General features: G+C 40.6%; 3 protein-coding genes across 3 annotated transcripts in view; 1 reads left to right on the top strand and 2 right to left on the bottom strand.

Annotated features, from left to right (window-relative positions):
• Positions 1-2,766: 2,766 nt before the first annotated feature.
• fezf2 (FEZ family zinc finger 2) lies at positions 2,767-5,626 on the top strand (the record flags this gene model as incomplete). The annotated part of the gene is made up of 5 exons (XM_084441058.1): positions 2,767-2,851; positions 3,248-4,095; positions 4,276-4,410; positions 4,544-4,676; positions 5,376-5,626. 5 exons carry the CDS (start codon positions 2,767-2,769, stop codon positions 5,624-5,626), a joined length of 1,452 nt encoding a protein of 483 aa, XP_084297184.1.
• A 7,033-nt stretch (positions 5,627-12,659) lies between these two features.
• cep15 (centrosomal protein 15) lies at positions 12,660-16,863 on the bottom strand (the record flags this gene model as incomplete). The annotated part of the gene is made up of 4 exons (XM_084440962.1): positions 12,660-12,857; positions 13,016-13,087; positions 14,264-14,384; positions 16,805-16,863. 4 exons carry the CDS (start codon positions 16,861-16,863, stop codon positions 12,660-12,662), a joined length of 450 nt encoding a protein of 149 aa, XP_084297088.1.
• A 1,507-nt stretch (positions 16,864-18,370) lies between these two features.
• The window catches only part of ptprga (protein tyrosine phosphatase receptor type Ga), a gene marked incomplete at its 5' end in the record, with an annotated part of 212,436 nt that continues 210,490 nt past the window's right edge, over positions 18,371-20,316 (bottom strand). The window contains one exon of the mRNA XM_084440960.1: positions 18,371-20,316. This exon is cut by the window's right edge and continues 80 nt beyond it. Within this exon, the coding sequence (XP_084297086.1) occupies positions 20,247-20,316 (70 nt within the window). The 3' untranslated portion in view covers positions 18,371-20,246.

The following is a 20,316-nucleotide window of genomic DNA, read 5'->3' as shown; positions in this document are numbered from 1 at the left end:
ACTGCACCTTTAACATACTCAACGTATTTGTTCATATTTTTTCACCATATGAGAGGAGACGGGTGATACGGAGGTTTCCATGGCGCGTGGTGAGACATAGGCTAAGTCATCCCCAAAGTGTGCTTGCGTGGTGCGAAGGTGTCAGAAGCTTCTACATGATAACCTCATTAGAGTGTTTACACCCATAACCCATCAGTTCATTTATCACAAATGTATCGACTTCTCAAAGCGGAGGTGCAAGGCCATTGCTGTATGTTTTTGACACGCAGGGGAAATTAGCCCTCTTGCATAGCCACAGACGGAGGAGGCAGCGCTTGGTGGACCAAGCTTGAACTTATGCACTTCAGACACACGTGCGTGTGTGTGTGTGTCTGAAGTGCAGAAGTAGTTCAAGCCCTAGCTTGGTACACACACACATATACACACACACACAGTGCAATATTCAAGATCCATTTATTGGACATGTGAAACACACATGTACTGGTAATGGCATACGCTGTTCCAGACGACAACTCTGCAACAATTATATTCAGCCACACTGACAAACTCTCTGAAGTCACTTGTGGCATCAGGACCAACTCTCAGTGGCAGGTTTGGTAGGAAACTCCTGCTCTTGTCATTTTTCAGTGCTTTGTCTGCGGGTATTACTTTGTATATAAAGTGGCAGTCTAATGAGTGTGTTTGAGTAAATCTCTGGCTAAGTTCTCAGATTCAAGATGCTGCCGAGTACTCTGCAATCATAAAAGCACACTGTAAAGTAAGCATCCAGTACAGCCCAAAGAAGAAAAAAAATCAATTCAGCGTCTCATCTAGCGCATGCAAGCCACATGTAGGTCTACAGTACAGCCTGTCCGTGCAAGCTTTGTAAACGAGCTGGAGACAAGAGCAAGACCCTTAAGCCGATGCCTGAGCTAATTGCTGGACTTGTTAATACCGACTATAGAAGCCGAGGTCACAGAAATACGATCAATGTTTATTGTGTGGACGAGCCGGCAATTGTGCCTAAATAAACTTCAATTAGACTTACTAATTTGCATATGAGTGGAATTAGCGGGACTCGTTTAAAACCTTCCGCGCCGAGATGCAGGTGTCTAAAGCGATGTAATTATACATTTAGGATGTATTATACTTTTTTAAATTTGAATAGCCTACATGATAAATATCAATATAGTGCATGGATAGGTCAATACAGCCAAGTGAAAGGCCGTCAACGTTTTCCAAATGTATTCATAATTCCTTTATGCATCAATCACAATATAAAAGAGCACCGAAAGGAATGGAACTCCTCAGTTTACAAGTAGGGGATTATTGTTCCCCTCCAACTGCAAAATAAAGTCGACAGAACAACCGTTGCAATCTCCCCCTTGAAAGTCCAACGTCCCTTTCACTAAGTATCTCTAATTATATTAGAGGATATGCAAATTAACTTATACTGCCACTCCATTTCTAGTATTCTCAGGGAGGAGAGACAACTTTAGAATGGGGTGGTCTACACGATTGAAGAAAATCGTTTACAAACGACCATAAAGGAAAACGTTTTGGAGAAGAGTGTTTATTGTGTGTGTGAATTTGTAAAGTTCCCTTGGAATCTTGAATTGTAATATAATTTGTTGTGAGTCTCAGGTGAAATCGTCTGCAAACACATGAATTCAAGCTGGCCCTTATGAAAAAAAGTGGAGAGGGCGACTGGTCATTGTTGCAAGCACACAGAACTCTGGATTCCACCAGACTTTCTATGCAGGTTTAAAAAGAGCTCTTTTCATTTCTCGCTATACCTCTGGCCAGGCTAAGCCTTTTCTTTCCCTCTTTTAATCCGTCTCTTTATTTCAGTAAAACACAAAACCAGGTTCCATGCAGTGCTTTAGTGGCTAAAAATGAAAGAGCTGTTTTTTCCCCGAGCTGGGCTCTGAATCACTCGGGAAAATTGGTTGTTCTGAATAGCTGAAGGAGGAAAAACGTTTAATAGGATCCGAGGGAGGTTCTGCTCTTGCAATCTGCTCCTTAAACAGGTGGAAATGGGACCTTCTCAATTATACAAATAGTAAGTATAAACCAGCATGGAAAAGCTATTCCATCTCCAAGGATTAGGAACTGGCAATGAAAATGGAGTCCTGTCAAATTGGAGAAACAAAATTCCTTATTGTCCAAGTTAAACAACCTCTGAATCTTAATCTTCTGATTAAGTTCTAAATGTCAGCGCAGGCTGTTCAAGGATGGCCTAAAATATATAGGCCTACAATTTGGAGATGCATTTTATTTCTTTACATTCACATTATGTTCTTCTTTCTTCTAGGCTTTATAATACATACATGCATAGGCTAAAATAAACTGCTGTGATAGCCTTAGCCTACATGATAATACTAAATATAACCATAATATTGTAATTATTATTATTATTGTTATTATAAATAGTATTATTAATAATAATAATAATCATCATCATACAATTATTTTGTTGTTGTTATTGCTGTTAATATTAATAACAGTCTACTACTACTACAACTAATAATAATAATAATAATAATAGTAATTATTATTATTATTACTATTGTTATTGTTGTTGTTATTATTATTATTTTTTTTTTATTATTATTATAGCCTATGAATAATCGTATGCACAATTGTTGGCAAAATATAAAAAATACTAATTTAGGCTTCTATTTAATTCCGTTGAGTTCAGGTTTCTGGAATAAATAGTAGTCTATCAGAGTGACTGGTGGCAAGATGCGTTGGATTTTGAGACATAAATAATAATCGGTAACTGTCATGCATTCCACCCCCGTGGCCGTATATAAGTGGGCGGCGGGAGAAGGGACAGGGCTTGTGATGGCGTTTCCATGTCACTCTGATACCAACTAGTCCATGTGATGTCAGCTAAATGCAAGAGACAGTGATCTAGCACTGATGAGGACGGCCGCTTCCACAATGTGACAGAGCGGTCACGCTGCTATCTAAGAATACATCTGCTGTTGCATTTACAACAAGGTAAACTTCAACATTGACTCTGACTGCTAAGTTTACTATCAGATTCTCATAGATATTGAATAGGAATAAACTCGGTGGGGTTTTGTCTTTTTATTCTCCCTAACGAGCTCTGTTAATTTTGTGTGTACTAGTTAATGAGCATTAATCTGGTACCCCTGGATGCTATTGTTCCGGGAATGTCCATTTGAATGCAAATGATGTGACATTGTAATACCAACGTGCTTATTAAAGTGATGTGTGTCCTGTCTTTTCTGGAACTCAGGAGCCGAGGACAAGGCGGCTGGTCGGCTGCTGCTCACACGAAGTTCGGTTTACAAAATGGCAAGTTCTCTCCCCTTGGAAACGATGATGTCTTCTTGCCCACGACATGACGGCGGCAGGAACGGAGCGTCCGCCGCGCCAAAGGCGCTGGCCTTTTCCATTGAACGGATCATGTCCAGTACCTCGGAACCGAAGGGGATCTTGGACGATCGGCGAGGATTGGAGATATCCGAGGGGAAAAAGATGTTGAGTCTCTGCTCACCTATACCGTGCATGATCCCTCTTCAGCCTTTCAGCTACGACCTTCAAGCCAAGGCGCTGATGAACTACTCCGAGTTCTGGAAAGCTAATTTTAGAGGAACGATATGCGGCTCGTCTGCGATGTGCAAAGCCACTTGCGGGATGTGTGGCAAAGCGGACACGGGTTTGAAGCACTCTATAATTCCGGGGACCCGGGTCATAAAACCTCAAGTCATCCATCAAGCCGTTGCGATGCCCACTACCGGGTCTCTGTACTACTTAAACTACCTGGACTCTGCATACCACCAGTCTGAGCTGCTCACTGGACACTTGTTTTCCTCGAACTTGGTCAACTCACAAACCCATGCGTTCTCGGCGCACCAAAAACTCTTACTTCTGGAGAGCTCCAAACTGGCCAGCGCGTCGGCGGAGAAGTTCCCCACACCTCAGTACCCACACAAGGAGCATCTGCCGGGTCAGTTGGACCAGATAGTGAAGGAGAACCACAGCTTGAGCTCGGAGAAAAACGGCGTGAAAGTTCACAGCAAGCTCAACAACAGCTCTACGGACGGAAAACCGAAGAACTTCACGTGTGAAGTTTGTGGAAAGGTAGCCTATGATTATACAGTCTATTCGAGCAAAATAGCATAGATAACATCACACAACACCTCCTAGTTCAGACTAATGATATATCCTTGCATATCTCATCAATCTATAGCCTAAGCTGTAAAAAAAAAAAAAAGAGAAAAAAATGAAAGGCAAACGAAAACATGTTTCTTCTTTATGCAGGTGTTTAACGCTCATTATAATTTGACAAGACATATGCCGGTGCACACAGGCGCGAGGCCCTTCGTGTGCAAAGTGTGCGGGAAAGGTTTCCGTCAGGCCAGCACGCTGTGCAGACACAAAATCATCCACACGCAGGTGAGAGAGGCTACATGTTTTGCTTTGAAAACGTCTGCAGACTAAATGTTTGATGCATTGTAAAAATAATTTTGTTGAGTTCGATAGGCCTAAGTTGCAGAATGGAAAGTGACGTTTTCTTCTTGTTGTGCAGGAAAAACCTCATAAATGCAACCAGTGTGGGAAGGCGTTCAACAGGAGCTCAACCCTGAACACTCACATACGGATCCATGCCGGGTACAAACCTTTTGTTTGCGAATTCTGTGGGAAAGGATTTCACCAGAAAGGTATTTATTCCATTAAAATCAATTTCATCAGCCTATTTACATCATTGCACATTCAAACCCCTGAAGAAGCATTTTCATCATGTAGCATGGATCTTATAGGCCTAGGGCTACAGTAAACAATATGGTTTGCAGACTTTTGTTTTGGAAATTAAACAGATCATCATATAATAGGCCGCATTCCTATCGAATTATTTTCAGAACATAGCATTTTTTTCATAATGGTAAATAAATAAAGAGTATTTTTGACTTGATAGACCTAGGGTTATCGCTGCTCAAGGTTGGTTGTGTCTTGGTGAAGCCTACTGTGATAAGCTCACATTCGTGATAAAAATGTAGACCTATTCGTTATTCACAAAGAGGCCCTCTGCTTGAAGCGAGCAATCTAAATAGGACATGTCACTTTACACTAACTAACTCTCCCTGCAAGACTCTTCAGTTCACCATGGGTCAATAGACAGACCTCTCCCGAGTTTATCCGACAGTTTTCAGTTGTTGTTGCGTTTGATTTTGACAAAGTTTGACAACTTCTTGACTTCGTCATGCAAAGCTCCGATTAATGAAGTCTGAGGAATGGAGCGCCAACTAACTTAATGGTGAACTCTTGGCCTTGGAGGAAAAAAAGAGCTTCCTTTCATGTGGGCTATGCTGTTCATTTTCTTACCGATGTTCACTTGTATTATTTATTCTTCTCAATTTCAGGAAATTACAAGAACCATAAACTTACACACAGCGGAGAGAAGCAGTACAAGTGTTCGATCTGTAACAAGGCCTTCCACCAGATATACAACCTGACCTTCCATATGCACACGCACAACGACAAGAAGCCCTTCACGTGCGCGACCTGCGGGAAAGGCTTTTGCAGGAACTTTGACCTGAAAAAACACATACGGAAGTTGCACGATAATAATTCGTCCGTGTCTGCTGAATCGTCTAGGGGACTCCAAAGCTGAGCCAGAATTTGTTTTCAATTGGATGGGCAACTCATCATTACACACTTAAAATTACTGTTTTATTCTGAATTTGCACCAGTGTCAAATGTGGAGCCTAACTGTTTTAGATTTTTCACATTTTGCCATGGTTGAATGGAAGATTGAATATGCTAATGGTTACTTGGCATGATAAACGAATGAAAAAACATACAAAAACAAACATAATAATTGGAGGTGATAGACCTCCATATTATTTCGAATTGTGTATGCACATTCAGATGAAATGCATTTATGTTTGTAATTATCGATGAAGACATCAACATTACATTGCATAGAATCTGAACCGGTTATGCCATGTATTTTTCGTTATTGCCATTGAAAACGTGTCAAAATGGAATTGTACATAATAGGCTATGAAAAATAAAATGTTATTTAACAGTGTTTTCTTGGGCGTCACCAGACTGGATTACGTTGTGCAATTATAGACTTCATGCATTTGTTGCCTTTAGTGCAGAAGTAGGCTATGCATTGATCTGAGAACCTGTTGGTTCTTTATATTTTAGTGATAGTATCCCCATCCGTCCCCCAGATAAATGTAGCCTATAGTCTACATTGAAAACAAGGAAAGCCTTTAGTGCCCATTAATGACTATTTTGCATTAAGTTCTGTTAAAGTAGGTCTGGCAGTAGGCTTTATTACACTTGACTTGTCTATAATGGTACAAATTATCAGATGTAACATGGACTCTTGAAAGCGAATTACATTAATCAGTTAAACGCCCTCGAGGGGAAGCTTTGGCGCATCAAGCCGTGTTCATCAGAATATGGATAATAGAGCACTCGGCCACACCAGTCAGCTCCCTGCTCATCGGTGCTGCTACAGCCTAATAAAGAATAGTCGATTCCGCGCACGGCTCCTGGAACAATATTATACTTGCGCGCTAACAGACATTCTGATGAGAAATGGGTTCGTGCTCCGAAATCTCTGTCGTCCAATTACGACGCAATTAGCAATTAGCCTATGCGCCAAGCCTCAGGACTGGTTAGAGCGAGTAGAAGGCTAATATTACCAGTTGGATGGCCTGCTCACCTCTCCTCCCTTGTGCGCGCACTAGGCTATTCACACCCAAGCTGCTCGAACCTGATGTGAACTATAGCTACCCCCTCCCCACATAGTTTACTTTTCATAGGCTATATAGGCTCCTCTGATAAGAGAGCTATTTTCATATCCAACCCAGAACTGCCACACACCAGTTGGCAGGTATTTTAATCGATAGCCATACTGAATTTCACTCTTCACGGTTGAGCCTTTGCAGTAGGCTAGGTTAGCGCTGGTAGGACAGCGAAAGTTTTAGGTTTCACTCATTTATTTTCACAGCCTACGTTCAGAATTTTAATCAAGCATATTGCGATGGAGCAACCCAATACAACAAAATCAAAAACTTCAAATCAGCGGTTGTGCTGTCTTGGATGTTTTTATAATGGTGGCTTGTTTTTACAGTCCATTTTAGACAGTGTGCAACAATTACTCAACCAGTTGGGCGCTATATTTTTGAGGAAATTTCTCAATGGAAATGTTTGTTACGGGAACAGCGTCTGCGCGTAAAAGTGTCAGCCTGTTCCAAAGCCAGGGAGAAGAGTGCTGGGTCGTAAACACCCAAATTCAGCCGCGTTGCCCTTTTCTCTGCATTCACCTTTCAAGAATCTGAGCAACCAGCCTCGCTTCTAGAAACATGTTAATTGACAACGGAGCTCATTACGGTGCACACATGTAACGCAGCGAGAGAGATTATGTGGACAAGAGTGCATTAATCAACTGTCAACAATCGAGTACATCTATAGATACACGACCAAGATCCCCCAAAATTGAGGCATTTACAAGCGACAAAGGACCCGCCTGAGACAGGAAGAAAAGAAGAGCCAGACTTTTGTTTGGCAAATTCAATTGATTATAAATGGAAGATTAACGGGGCTAGCTTGCGATTTTTAAGGGCTGAAGGGGGAAGAAAAGGACCAATTAAATCCACCAAATGTTAACTACATCAGTTTCCCCCCGTTTAGCCCAAATGAAATTCTAATTAAACCGTCCCTCGCCATCAATCTGGAAGGCAATTTCTCTCTCTGCTGGAGTAGCGCGCAGGCTGGTTGGCCCCTCGTTAGAGCATAGGCTCTTGGCACAAAGAGCTCAACGAGGAGCATTCTGAAATGCCGAGAGGGAAGTTAATGAGGACCGGGCACAGGCCTTGGATCTATTCATGGATAATGGTGTTGAAAAGATGGAATCAGCCAGTAGACTACATGGTGTTCTAGCCTACACGTTTGAATGTCCAAAAGGGCAGTCTGCAATAGGCCTAATATTTGTCCCCAACATTGTTCCAAATATTCAGTGCTTACTGAGATGACATGACACAACATCAGACCAAGCAAGACAACAAAACAAGTGGTTATATCAATATCTTTGCGGTTGTTGTACAAACCATCTGCATATTATATAGATATATGATGAAGACAACCAAACCACGCCCCCCTTGCCAAAAAGCTCAGAAATAATAATAGCATTCAAAAAGTATAAATAATTTAGTGAGATTGAAATAGAATTCATGAATGTGAACCCCTCTCTCACACATATGCTACACAGGCCATTCTATGAAAAAAAACCTTGCACCAACTTTCCCCCCCAAACATTTACACAATGAAATGTGATATATCGACTGGGTCTAGATCAGTCCACACACACACACACACACACAGTCGGCTCGTCAAGGGCACAGGCGTAAGAAGGTGCTTTGTGGCTCGGAGGTCTGTGGGCATGGTGGGCGAGCTGGTAGGAGCCGTGTGAGGAGAGGGCACCGTGTCCTGCTGAAATCACATCACCGTCTGTCAGTCTGCAGAGAGTGACCTCCACTCAGGACCCTGTCTGCCCGCTCCTCCGCCCGCAGAGCTCGGGGCCAAGGAGCTGAAGGGGACCCTCTGTCCCCCCTCCGTCTCCTCATCTCCTGCCTCTATAACCTCAACCATCTCTGGGAGGAGAGCCGGAGCCCCTGGCCTTCAAACGAACTGCTCCACTCAGCGCTGGCCTGTCATATGACCAGACAACATCAACCGATGGCATAAACAAAAATGTATATCAATTATATAGAAATAAACCAATTAGCACACAAGTAAAAAACAAAACAAGTGAACAAGATAATTAACTATTGTAAAAAAAAATCTGTAATTTTCTTGATCACACCACCATGGCTGGACGGAGCTCTATTCTTGTGGAGTTAAATCTGTGGTTCATTGTTGGCCAAGCTGAGGACTAAATCTGGGATGTCCGGTGCTAATCCCCCTGACCTGACCCGGCCCTCCTGGGAGATGACCACTGCTGCTGTGCTTAGCCAGGGGCGTTAATGGTGTTGTTCTACTCTGCTCACACAAACGACAGCCCCTTATAATGAGATCCTATAGGTTGAGGGCAGAATGAGATGAGTATTCCCGGCGGCTTGGGAGGCCTGTTTAAGACGAAGGAGGTAGAGGGGTCCGTTTGGGATGAATTGCTTTTCTTCCACAGCCTGGTCCCATTGACACAAAGGAAGTTGATGTTGTGAAGTTGATTAAGATGCGTGTTTTCAAAGCGGGAGGTATTATCAGAACGTGATTATAATGATAAAGCGCTAGCCGTTAAGCAGGTAGGATAATGTGTGATCTTTTCAGGCATATTCAGTGTTGACAAAAGGCGAAAGTGGAACAGACACAATTTTAACACACACGCATGCACGCACGCACGCACACACACACACACACACACACACACACTCACACACACACACACACACACACACACAGAGAGAGCAAGAGCAATGCACACTCAGTCTAGAACCAAAACTAACTGCGTTGGCAGGCCCCCCACCCGGAATGACGACTTCTAAAACGCAATCAATACTTCACTAAATGAAGTTTAATTCACCAAGGACAGAAAAACAAACAATATGATTGCTTTTTGTTTAGGGGCATTACAATTGCACAGGTATACTCCAAAAACTGGATTTGGAAGGATGCTGTAAGCCCTAGTGAAGTGAAATGTATTATGGTCTATGATTATGTTGACACAGACTTGGTTTATAAGCAAGCATTACTTTTACAGTTCAAACAATGAAGAGAAGAGAGCAAAGCTCCTTCAGGTCAGTGTTAATTCCTTGTAGTGCGTGACATGTTGTGTTGTGTATATCCATAACAACGTAGAGTGAACGCCTCTATGGACAAACAGACAAAGACAGGGCAGGCCACGCTGTTAAGCTAAGGCGACAGGACAAGATCAAAGGGTTGATGTGGAAACACTTGTTTGTTCAAAGCCTGTGACAATTGTTCATCGATTAAAATAAAACAAAATGAATATTGTAGTCATAAAATGCGAATATTACACGATTTTTATAAAATCTTATATCATGCACATCTTGAAAGAATGAAAAAAAAAAGAATAAAGAATAGCTGTTAGGATGCAGCTTATCAAAACATTTTTACAGCACAGTCCTGAAGCATATTCAATGAAATCTACCATACAATTACTCATTTTCCAATCAATTGAAGTCGACAGTTAACCATTTATAGGGTTTTTTGCCCACCAATTATCTGAGGAGCCTCTCAGCGTGCTCTCAATAGATGGGCCAAATCACACCCTCATATGGCCCCAAATTCATCTGCTATTAAAGATGGAGGGGGTCACCTCCTCTCACTGAGCTCAAGGACTGCCGGTAATCCAGGCTGAACGTGAAAGAGCGAGTCTGAACCCAGGTGTCTGAGGGGGTAATGGGGGCTGGCGTTGTTGTTGTTGTCGGGTGCTGCCAAGGCTAACCGAGGTCTGGGCCCAGAGCCTGGTGTCCGTAGCTGTGCCACCCCAGGCCTTTCTCCATTAGAATACATAATGCAAAGCTAGTCATTTGGAAGAGCTCCAGATCATGCTTTTCAAAACCCTTTTAGATAATTCGCAGCCCCGTCCCCCCTTACCGCACCCCCCCCCCTCTTTAAATCCCCGCCCTTGACCTCCCACCCCCACATCTATCCCTCCAATGACTTCCTAGCCCCCCCCCCACACACACACACACACACTTGGTGGTGACTGGTGCCTACCTAACCTCAGGCCAGCGCTGGGTCCCAGCTGAGGAGCTGGGGCAGCTGCCAACCACAGCCACTTCAAACCCCGGCCATCCGGATGATTGCGTTTGTCAAGCCGCCACTCCGCGTCAACCCGGCGCAGGTCTGATCATCGCAATTAGGCTGGATCTGAGATGCCTCTCTCTGCCACGGAGAGAAAGGAGAGGAGGGAAGGAGGGAGGAGAGAGGAGGGGCGCAGTGTGTCAGCGATGACAGTCAGGAAGCAGGTGGAAGGGCTCGCCACATTTTTTTGCATCCCAACGCAAAACAACCAGACGTCCAGCTTCATCAGAGCGAATATCGCGGACCGAACATATGTTCAAATCATGTTGGTGGAAGGAAATCTGAAGCATGTTGTGACTGATCTGTAGCCTCATTAATAAAAACATTTGCCTTATTGAATAATTCACACAATTTCAAATAACACCTGACAGAATAAAAATATATATTTGTGGGACCACAATTAGCCTACAAAATAAATGATCCATCCCCACACCCTGTCTTTTAGAACTAGTAGTGTTTTTATGCAAGCCTAATGGACCTGCCGATATGACCAGGTCTTTTAACACCAAGTTCTATTAGGAGTATTATGAACATATGGCCACTGGCTGACCCCAGGCTACACTTCAATAAAGGGACAATAAAAAAGCAATTATTGAGGACACAGAATGTGCTTCTGGAGGCCTTTGTGTAATAAAGACGGGTTTACTACATAGCTCAGGTACAAAGAAGACACTTCACTGATCACATAATAGTTCTAAACATTCCACAGAACTTAGCTCAATGGCCAAGGCTAATAATTTTAACCCCCTATGGCACTATGTATACTTGGTGATTAAGTGAAAATAGAAAACATTTAAAAAAGTGCACAGAGTACACAGTATGCAAATAATTGCAATTTGGACATAATTCAATGTTTGGAGGGTCGAATCAATATAGAAAAGTGTTCATTGGTTAGTTACATACCTAAACTAAACCCCTCATAAGGTCTTGAAAAGAGAGAGATAAGAACTAGCACTAATCTGACATTAATTTTGATATACTAGTATAACAGTATAAATAGAATGCATTACTAATACTGAGCTGAAAAAATATATTGTTCTTGCAGTGTACAAAATACATACAGATACAAATACAGATGAATACATAACTTAGACCCCATTTACACCTTGCGTTAAAGTCTCGTATCCAGATTGTATCTAGATAATGATTTAGCCTGATTACATTTACACCTGCCATTAATATGCGTTTCGAGTATCTTCAACCCGATCTGTTTGAGATCCGATCGACTCTGTCCAGCTGACAATCGAACGTCACATCCTGTTTGTGCTTGAATATTTTCGTCTGACCAAATTGAGAGTAGTGTCAACGGCTACCTATTTCTGCCCACGTTGATATGTGGATTAAAAACGCATTCCCATTTACACTTTTATTAAATGTGGTCGAAATGCGTCCCTGACCACCTCCGCAGGTGGTTTGGCCGATCGGATCGTAATTTTGGGCACATTTACACCTGTATTTTCATGTGGTTTAGCACGATCAGATCACCAAAAACGCATTTTAATGCCAGGTGTAAACAGGGTCTTAGGCATCGTCATTGCAATCATTAAATCAGTAATAGTCCAATTTGTAGCAGTGGCACAGGGATTCAGTTGTTCTTGGAGTTCCCTTCATTTTCCCAAATATGTGGTGCTACCTCCCCCTTGTGGTCACACACAAGCCATACATCAAAACATTCACCAGAAAGGTACGGTAGCCTAGCCATACAGTAGTTCTCTCATTCAAATCAATTGCTAATGGATAAAATGAGAGTCTAAAAAGGCGATAGCGGTGCACCTTTGGCCTGATTGGCATGCCCGACGATGCACCTTTGGCATGTCCTGTGGACAAAGCCTGTAATGTTCTACATGGTGCTCTGAGGGTTATCTGGCTGTCCTTAGGTTGGGCCGAGGAGGAAGAGTTCTGTCTTGTGTAGGGACACGGTCTTGTAGTGCGGCTTTCTGCTTCGGCCTGGCTGCCTTTCTTGTCTCATTTCTTGTTTCTAAAGGGTGCGGTCCTTTACCCAGTAGGAAGGGTTCCCATTCCGGAATCTTCTCCTCCACCGATGTCCAATAACATGTCTGGAACAGAGCAGGAACACTGCTTAAAGATCACCTCATTCTGCCCCTTTATTAACATCACTGCAGTGCATAATGTTGTGGGACAAAAGAAAAGATTCAGATTGGAATGAATGCATTTCCTGCATACAATTAATCTGTGCCCAATGAGGATCCCTTACCTCCAGAGTCAGGACATCAGGGTGGGGGATCTGTTGTCTTGTTCTAAGACGTTCCTCCAATACCTGCAAATCCTGGTGTGGAAGTAGAGATTTAGGAGTTGAAAAAATCGGTGCATCTGATGTTTCTTGAAAAAGGAAAAAAAAAATCTTCATATAATTTTTTCTATGATGTACATTTGAAAAACAGGGGTAACTTGTAACTTGTAAAACTTGTAAAAAGTTGTAAAGCTGTTACAGCATGCCCAGGGCAAGATTAGAACCCAGGTCTCTAGCTTGGGAGACGGAGACGCTGACAATTGCACCAATAGGGACGCCCGTATTCCTTTGTGGAGTAAATTTCATCAGCTACTCCACATTTCACTCATAGCCCTTTCCCACCAAAGGAACTCTGGTTCGTGAACCGGTTCGTTTCAAAATTCCTGGAACCTTTGTTCTGTCCAGAGAACGGGCCCGTGTTTCGACCAGTTTTGAGCCGAACCGTTGTACGTCAGCCCACGCCCATGATGTCGTCACGGTTCGCACTGAAAAACCTACTATTTTGTGGTGCCGGTTCGGAACCAGCTTTCGGTTTCCCGAACTCATTTCTTTTTGGTCAAAATGCTCGGAACCATTCAAAATTAGGTTTGCGAACCGGCACCGAACCGGTTCCCTCTTGGTGGAAAACGCCTATCAGTTGCACTCACTCCACGCCACATGACATTCGGGTCACAACACCAATACAGCCCATCTGTTTCGGCATGTCCAGGGCGGGGTTAGAACCACAGGGGTCTCCCTCTTGGGAGGCGGATGCGCTGACAGTTGCGCCAATAGACACGTCCCTCTTAAACTGTCAGTGCTCCTTTCAGGAGTGAGTTTCACCGAGTACTCCACGTTTCACTCAGTTACACGGGTCAACATATCGTCATATATTGTTAAAATATATAGATCGATGTCTAAATTAGCTACCCACTGAGCAAAGACACGTCTAAAAGACGTCTTTTAGATGTCTTTTTTGTCCTTTTCGGACGTCCAAAGACATCCAATTAGGAGCCAGAATCTTTTTTTTTTTAACGTTCAGATATTGAACCCGTTCTGCACATCCACAGACGTCTTAGAGGGGTCCAAGCCAGATGTTTGAATATTGAGGGGTCCAGCAGACGTACAAACGGGGTTCAGGACCGACGGACGTTATTAAGACGTGATCTGAACGTCTCCTTGACGTTGTGTGTTTGCTGGGTATCTTCATTGCTGGTAAACCGGAACGGGTACCTGTAGGAGCTGGGTGTTCCTCTCCTGGGCAGCTGGTGGCTGATGCTGCTGCAGCCTCTTGCTCTTCTGTTGTTCATAAAGACGCTCCATCTCTCGCAGCAGAACAGCCCTCTTCCCTAGACTAAGAAACAGTCAATTTAACACGTTCACTTGGGATAACGTTACTAGAAAGCTAATGGTGCGTTCGTTTGTGGTCGGAGGTGGCAAGTCGCAAGTGGCAAAATACCTACCTCCGACCTGTGTGCATTCGAGCTATATACCATTATATCAGTTACCTAGTTATATCTATATACCATTATATCACAGTTACCTAGTTATATCTATATACCATTATATCACAGTTACCTAGTTATATCTATATACCATTATATCACAGTTACCTAGTTATATCTATATACCATTATATCACAGTTACCTAGTTATATCTATATACCATTATATCACAGTTACCTAGTTATATCTATATACCATTATATCAGTTACCTAGTTATATCTATATACCATTATATCACAGTTACCTAGTTATATCTATATACCATTATATCACAGTTACCTAGTTATATCTATATACCATTATATCACAGTTACCTAGTTATATCTATATACCATTATATCACAGTTACCTAGTTATATCTATATACCATTATATCACAGTTACCTGGTTATATCTATATACCATTATATCACAGTTACCTAGTTATATCTATATACCATTATATCACAGTGACCTAGTTATATCTATATACCATTATATCACAGTTACCTAGTTATATCTATATACCATTATATCACAGTTACCTAGTTATATCTATATACCATTATATCACAGTTAACTAGTTATATCTATATAACATTATATCAGTTACCTAGTTATATCTATATACCATTATATCACAGTTACCTAGTTATATCTATATACCATTATATCACAGTTACCTAGTTATATCTATATACCATTATATCACAGTTACCTAGTTATATCTATATACCACTATATCACAGTTACCTAGTTATATCTATATACCATTATATCACAGTTACCTAGTTATATCTATATACCATTATATCAGTTACCTAGTTATATCTATATACCATTATATCACAGTTACCTAGTTATATCTATATACCATTATATCACAGTCACCTAGTTATATCTATATACCATTATATCACAGTGACCTAGTTATATCTATATACCATTATATCACAGTTACCTAGTTATATCTATATACCATTATATCAGTTACCTAGTTATATCTATATACCATTATATCACAGTTACCTAGTTATATCTATATACCATTATATCACAGTTACCTAGTTATATCTATATACCATTATATCACAGTTACCTAGTTATATCTATATACCATTATATCACAGTTACCTGGTTATATCTATATACCATTATATCAGTTACCTAGTTATATCTATATACCATTATATCACAGTTACCTAGTTATATCTATATACCATTATATCACAGTTACCTAGTTATATCTATATACCATTATATCACAGTTACCTAGTTATATCTATATACCATTATATCACAGTTAACTAGTTATATCTATATACCATTATATCAGTTACCTAGTTATATCTATATACCATTATATCACAGTTACCTAGTTATATCTATATACCATTATATCACAGTTACCTAGTTATATCTATATACCATTATATCACAGTTACCTAGTTATATCTATATACCATTATATCACAGTTACCTAGTTATATCTATATACCATTATATCAGTTACCTAGTTATATCTATATACCATTATATCACAGTTACCTAGTTATATCTATATACCATTATATCACAGTTACCTAGTTATATCTATATACCATTATATCACAGTTACCTAGTTATATCTATATACCATTATATCACAGTGACCTAGTTATATCTATATACCATTATATCACAGTTACCTAGTTATATCTATATACCATTATATCACAGTTCCCTAGTTATATCTATATACCATTATATCACAGTTACCTAGTTATATCTATATACCATTATATCACAGTTACCTAGTTATATCTATATACCATTATATCAGTTACCTAGTTATATCTATATACCATTATATCACAGTTACCTAGTTATATCTATATACCATTATATCACAGTTATCTAGTTATATCTATATACCATTATATCACAGTTACCTAGTTATATCTATATACCATTATATCACAGTTACCTAGTTATATCTATATACCATTATATCACAGTTACCTAGTTATATCTAGTGCATTCGAGCAACTGGGGGCTGAGAAACATATCCGAATTTGCGACGAGGAAGTGTGAGTTCATGAGGTGTTTTATTTAATCATTCCTAGTAGCAAGTCGGAATTTGCACCTCCCAGTTAGAAACGAACCACCATAAGTTAGGCTAGCTAACGAAGGTTAGAAAGTAGGCTAGCTAGCTAGTTAGCTAAGGTTAGAGCTAGATAACGTTATAGAAACAGAAAGTGTGCTCGTTAATACGTATGTGAACTGTTTGAGTCAACTATTTAACTCACATTTCTTCGTGTTTCCTGCTCAGTTCAACTTCTTCAGATGGAGCAAGGTTACGAGCCATGATGAGACTATAGGCTGTCGTAGCAGCTTCCATCTGTCCTGCAAGTGCGTATCCATAGAAACATCCCAGAACGGAAGTGATGGCATGTGACCGAACTGTATGGTCCCCCCTCCTCTCTCTCTCTCTCTCTCTCTCTCTCTCTCTCTCTCTCTCTCTCTCTCTCTCGAACTGTATGGTCCTCTCTCTCTCTCTCTCTCTCTCTCTCTCTCTCTCTCGAACTGTATGGTCCTCTCTCTCTCTCTCTCTCTCTCTCTCTCGAACTGTATGGTCCTCTCTCTCTCTCTCTCTCTCTCTCGAACTGTATGGTCCTCTCTCTCTCTCTCTCTCTCTCTCTCTATCTCTCACACACACACAGTTGGCATTGATGCTTTTGAACACTAACCTTCACTTCTATCTATCTATCTATCTATCTATCTATCTATCTTTTTTTTTTTACAGCAAATAATTACAACTTACGCCACTGGGAGTAATTAATGAAATTGATTCCTCTTTTCATTTAACATAATGAATTCCCAACTCTTGTATTTTATAGGCAGGCGCGATCTGGTAGGTATTTTCAAACTGAGTGATAGATAACGAAGGATGCTATTAATCCCATATTGCTGACTCAGCTAGATGCTGATAGAGGTCTCAGGCAACAGCACACAATTTCCATAAAGTACATCAAAACTCATATTTTATTTATGTATAGCAATACAATGTACATATTAAATAACACTATAATAGAATGCTTTGATATAGCTTTCAACAAAACAAAACTTAATGTTTTCCTCTTTTTTCAGGCTGCAAAAAGGAAGCGACCTGTTCAAAATGAGTCAATGAGACAAAATTATTCAGTGACTTACTGAGAGCTATTCTATTGCACATTTGACAACAGAATATCTCAAAATTAAGATTGAAATAAAGTAACAACAATAATATCACAATCACTGCCTGCAAGATAATGAGAGGGGAGGACTTGTATTAGAATGTGATGTAAACCACTAGCTCAATGCACAGATACTTGTTTTCCACGTTTAACCACTAAAGCAATGCAATTACGGAGCTGAAAATGAGAGAGAGAGAGAGAGAAAGCTTTATATGAAAATATAAACTTCTATGATTATATACCCTAGATACAACGTTTCCAGAGCATGGTTGGTTATAGGAGCAAAATAATTTGTACAATTGGACTGTGTGTGTGTGTTTGTGTGTGAAATGTTTGAGTGAGGTTAGTGATGGGATCAGTCAGGATAAATGAGGCTTAGCAGTAAAAACAACGAAACAAAGCAGTAAAAACAAGTATTAGTGCTCTTAAGAGAAAAATGGAATGAAATACAGGGACGAAAGTTCTTTTTATTTCGTTTTTTGTTTTTTTTTACCCCAAATGTTGGAGAGTTTTAACATATGTGCCTCTTGAAAATACATGGGTGAGAAAAATGTGTGTTTCGGAGCAATCTCTCCACTTAATTATGTTTACCATGAATTAGATTTTTTGTGTGTCTTTTTCCCTAAACAGAGAAGTGGATACCGTACAACTGCAAAAAGCACTTCCAGAAACTGATCTGCTGTGGTGGATAAGAGCTGTGGATATGACACAACATAACTAAAAGATGCCCCCAGAGAATAAAGCCCATCTGGCTCCAACTCTGTCATATTTATCTTTACAGAAATGAGTTCAAGTCTTTGGTAAAAGTTAAAAAATCATGATATCCCCACTGTTTAGCTGTCATAACTGAACATAACTGACAGCATGTTCTAATAGCATGACATTGTGCTGTATAATGAATTCACATTTTCTTTCAAATGTAAATTTCACTCATTTTAAGTAAGGATCTACTTATGAAAATGACCATGTCCTGATATGAGGGTACTGTAGTGTGTGGTGTGAACAGTTGGGTGAATGACAGTGAATGTACATTGCTCTAGGACTCTAGAAAGTCATTCTGTCCTTGCTTAGGCCACAAAACTCCAACCACACGTCCTCCGGAGCAAAACCTTACAAAAGTCATACAATCATATCACTCTCTCTCACTCACTCACTCACTCACTCACTCACTCACTCACTCACTCACTCACTCACACACACACACACACACACACACACACACACACACACACACACACACACACACACACACACACACACACACACACACACACACACACACACACACACACAGTCCAGAAATAGTGAGTAATATAAATTATGTGCACGCGGTCTTGTGACGCGTGAGCCCACTTCCAGGGTAAACAATCTGAATGCAGAGATTTTCACTCAGATTGTTGTTAAAAAACAACAACTCAGCATTAAAGATTTGACTGAAAGAGACACAATTTGACTGAAACTAAAACATGTTTTTTTTCTGAAACAAAGGCCCTATTAATTTGTTTTGACGGACTTGTTTGTGTATTTATGCAGATGTGTTGTTCATTGATTAGCAGCATAGTGAGAGAAGGCCGGTGAGATGTAGCCAGTGTGAGGACAGACTGGTCGGACACTAGAGAGTGTGGGTCAACTGTGGATCAAGCCTGGGTTGGAAACTGGCCTCAAACAGGTCATGACAAAGGACATCTACAAAATCACAAAGTTATAATGATAAGGATATATTCATATATGTTTATATATTTCCATACATTAAAAAAGCATAATATGAATCATACAAAGAAATAAAAAGTTCACAGTAGCTGTTATGATACCACCTCCAATATTCAAATATGAGTTCAAATTTGCTTATAGCCTAAGACGTGTAAAGAAAAACAGGCTGATGATATATTAAACAAAACACAAACCCCTAATGCTTGATTTTTGCAGCAAAAAGAAAGAGTGGTATTAATTATATGGATATGTGGTGGAGTTTTACTGCAGTGAACCTTGGTTTAACAGCATTTGATATGGACAGGAGCCATGTTTTTCTGCTCTCCCTGCTCCTGCTCAAGTCAGCCAGTAGGGGGCGAACGGAACAATGTTTTTTTTCTTACTGTATAGCAGTTGGATAAGAGGGCTTCGCTTTGTCATGGAATGTGTAAATCAGAGCTTGAGTGTAGAAGAACATAGTCGATCAGCTTAGTATAGGCAGTAACACTGACATTGTGTAGGCTAGTGCAAACAAGGAAAGACAGAAAAGTGTTTTTCATTGTTGTGAACTCAAAAACGCAGGTGCAAACATTCAGTAGGGTAACATTAAGACATAAAATGGCGAAAAAATAAATATCAAAAACTTTTATCAGTGTAAAAAAGTAATCAGGTTATTCATTTAACCAAGAGTCTGGCAAAAAAGGCCTCAAAAAGTCTTGTCTTATATAGTCCTTGACGTTTTACAAAGTTAAGTGCCTTGCTCTCAGCTTTCCTCACGGGCTCCTCTGGACCCCTAGGAACTCTTCTGGACCCCCAGGAACCTCCTTCACACAAGAGACTCCATACTCTCGGCCTGGTCCGACTCATCTGACATGGAGGCCATGGTGCCATTTCTG

The sequence above is a fragment of the Borostomias antarcticus genome, assembly GCF_949987555.1.
Source record: "Borostomias antarcticus genome assembly, chromosome: 7".
In the NCBI taxonomy this organism is placed as follows: domain Eukaryota; kingdom Metazoa; phylum Chordata; class Actinopteri; order Stomiiformes; family Stomiidae; genus Borostomias; species Borostomias antarcticus.
Note: the sequence above shows the minus strand (reverse complement) of the source record. Positions and strands in the feature narration are given on the sequence as shown.